The sequence below is a fragment of the Malania oleifera genome, chromosome 2 (assembly GCF_029873635.1).
Source record: "Malania oleifera isolate guangnan ecotype guangnan chromosome 2, ASM2987363v1, whole genome shotgun sequence".
In the NCBI taxonomy this organism is placed as follows: Eukaryota; Viridiplantae; Streptophyta; class Magnoliopsida; order Santalales; family Ximeniaceae; genus Malania; species Malania oleifera.
The window spans coordinates 12,151,495-12,154,799 of record NC_080418.1 but is presented as its reverse complement, the minus strand read 5'-3'; the positions used below and the strand labels follow the sequence as shown (position 1 = coordinate 12,154,799).

The following is a 3,305-nucleotide window of genomic DNA, read 5'->3' as shown; positions in this document are numbered from 1 at the left end:
GTGTGTGTGTGTGTGCAGGTTCAAGCATGGAAAATTGGAGAATCTGACCTTCTCTCTCTTTATTTCATCACTTTTTTATTTTCTATTTTTTTTTTCAATGTAAAAGATTCAATTTCCCTATATATACTATATTTTCTCACTTTATTGTATAAGTTCTATTCAATTGTGTTATATAAGCCCCAGAAAAAATGGGGTGTCTACATTTCTAATTAGTGGGATATTTCCTAGCATGGTATAATAAAGTATTTTTGAGTTAGGACATAATGTTATCATATATATTATCGTATGAGGGTATTTATAATCACATAGAAAACCCATAAACATAATAGTAATTGGGGTTGAAACCCGAAAACACTCATGATGATATATTGAATATTTTGCAGATCCTCTAAGTACAAATAATTGTAAAACCATGTAATTGTGCTCTTGCTTTCTTATGTTTTTATTTCGATTTGCTAGTTGTGTATGTATTCATAACCATATGATCTATTTCACAATAAGAATAAGTATCCATTTTGAAAACTATTTAAGTACTAGTCATTAGATATTCATGTTGGAAATCATGCATTCAAAGCTTAAAAAATTGGAAACATTTTGGAGAGAAGGTTACCATCTATTCTAGAGTCTACCTTCTAATGAACTAAAAAACAAAAATGATCATAAGGCTCCAGCATAATTTTTGGGATTCATATATAGGTTAAGGGGAAATAAAAAAAAAAATTAGATTGTCCTATTGTCAATTAATGGATAGTCCAATGATTCAACATTGACATGCATATTTAATTTAAAAGATTTTGTTATTCTCAAATTTAGAAAATGGATGGCAAAATATTTGAAAATAACAGACAATCTTGTTGAAAATGCATATCGGTGTGAGGTAGTTGTCATTAATGAAATTGCAAAAGAATATCATAATGCCTTTACGAGCGTAGTTTTCTGGATTTTTTATTTGATATTAAATGGATTTGTACAAAAGTCAAAATAACTTAGACCTAACGGCATAAACTTTTGGGATAGGTTGGTATTCACCATGTATATCAAGTTGACTTCCCTCATCTTAAAAATTTGGCATTTCAATAATAAAAAAAGTTAAAAGAAAAATGAATTTTTAGTCCATCCAATACAATTTTATATAGTGATTTGTTTATATCTGCACAATTCAAAATTCAAAGTCCCAATCTTGCATTCTCAATAACACTTGATCTCACTTCTGTGAAAGAATACAAATTCAAAGTCAACACCATTTTCTTTTTATAGATCAAAATGATTTAATGGGTATATATAAACACATATAATCACAATACATGGAAGGCTTTGGAAATGAAGCTCAACTCGCCCTAAAGCTAACAGAAACACCTTTAGTAAACTCTCATCTTTTAATCCCAACTTCATGAATTTCCCATCGGTTCCTTACCTGGTTCTGCCTTCGACGATGACACCGCCAGCGAAGGAAGATTCACAAGATGAAACTCACTTGCTTGATTCTATTTCCAAGGACATAGTGGATATTCTCATGAGCGATGACATAGAGGAGAAGTTGGGTACTTTTGTCGACCCTTTGGCTCTCAGAGCTACTGAGAAATCATTGTACGAAGTTCTAGGTAAGCAGTATCCTCCCTTACGTACCCACCTCACTCTTAGCAGTCCTGTTAAGAAATTTTCTTGCAATTATAATAGTACCAACAATTTTATTTTTGAGTCCGCTTCTCAAATGCCCTTCAGTTCCAAGGGGATTTTTGATGATGGAATGATGAAGCCTTCTGTAACTACAAATCCTTCAAGTAGCAACAGTGATGAGTCCATTTTAATGCAGTTCAGAATAGGGGTAGAGAAAGGTCGCAAATATCTTCCAGTAATTGATTTTGACAGCCATGATCTAGTGGTAGAGAAGACTGATAGAGGTGATTCAAATGCAGAAGAAGAAGAAGAAGGAAGGTCTAATGAGCAATTAGCGGTTTGTGGCGAAGTGGACGAGTTATCAAACATGATTCACCAGATGTTTCTCTTTCCTGACAGAGAAAAAGAGCATTCAGAGAGCACTGCTAATGAAGATTCAAAGAATAACCGAGCTAGTGGATTGATTGGTGGGAAAGATCGAGCCAAAAAAGGAAGAAATGAAGCAGTCGATTTAAGGGATCTGCTTATTAAATGTGCAGAAGCTCTAGCTGCTACTGACATTAGGACTACAAATAAACTTTTAAAGGATATTAGGCAACACTCTTCTTATACCGGTGATGGATCTCACAGGATGGCACATTACTTTGCCAATGCTCTTGAGGCACGCTTGGCGGGTACTGGGGCTCAAATTTGTGCCGACATTTCCAAGACATTACCAGCTATTGACGTGTTGAAATTCTATCGATCTTTTGTCCCTGCCTGTCCATTTGGAAGGATCTGTTTAAATTTTGCAAATCAGCACATTCTGGATGTGACTGAGAAGGCAACAAAACTTCATATTATAGATTTTGGTGCCGTATTTGGATTCCAGTGGACCCTGATTGTGCAAGATCTCTTGGCTAGAGTTGGTGGAACTCCTAAACTTCGCATTACAAGCATCTTACCTCCCCAGCATGGTCCTCAAAAAGCACAAAGAGTTGAGGAAACAAGACATGGTTTGGAAAAATATTTTGAACAGGTTAATATCTCATTTGAGTATAATGTTATAGCAAAAAAATGGGACACTATTCAAATTGATGACATTAAGATCAACAAAGATGAGGTCATTGCTGTGAATTGTCTATTCAAATTTGAGAATCATCTACCTGATGACACAGTTGCATTGAAGAGCCCAAGAAATATTGTACTAGACCTAATTCGAAAGACAAATCCCAAAATATGTATCCATGCTGTTACGAATGGATCCTTCAATGTCCCCTTCTTTGTTAGGCGATTCCAAGAGGCGGTATACTACTATTCCGCATGGTTTGATATGGCAGATAAAATATTTACCCGTGAAAATCCAATTAGGTTGATGTTTGAGCAAGGGATGCTTGGGCAAGAGGTTGTGAATACTGTTGCATGTGAGGGTTCTGAGAGGATTGTGAGGCCTGAAACATATAAGCAGTGGCAGGCACGTAACACAAATGTTGGTTAAGCAGCTTCCATTGAATAGGGAACTCATGAAGAGATTAAGAGCAAAGTTGATATTTATGTACCACAAAGATTTTATGATTGAGGAAGATGGTCAATGAATGCTCCTAGGATGGAAAGGCAAAATATTGCAAGCTCTCTCTTGTTGGGTTCCATATGAGTGTACTAAAAGCATTTTTCGCACAGCTTAGTGCCAGTAAATTTCTTTCAAGTTG

General features: G+C 35.4%; 1 protein-coding gene across 1 annotated transcript; it reads left to right on the top strand.

Annotated features, from left to right (window-relative positions):
• Nucleotides 1-1,432: 1,432 nt before the first annotated feature.
• LOC131148048 (scarecrow-like protein 14) lies at nt 1,433-3,094 on the top strand. The gene has a single exon (XM_058097787.1). The coding sequence runs from the start codon at nt 1,433-1,435 to the stop codon at nt 3,092-3,094; it is 1,662 nt and encodes a 553-aa protein (XP_057953770.1).
• The last annotated feature ends 211 nt before the right edge of the window (nt 3,095-3,305 follow it).

Bases quoted from the DNA above. Each gene is read 5' to 3' on its own strand.
- LOC131148048 (XM_058097787.1), top strand. From the start codon at position 1,433: ATGACACCGCCAGCGAAGGAAGATTCACAAGATGAAACTCACTTGCTT.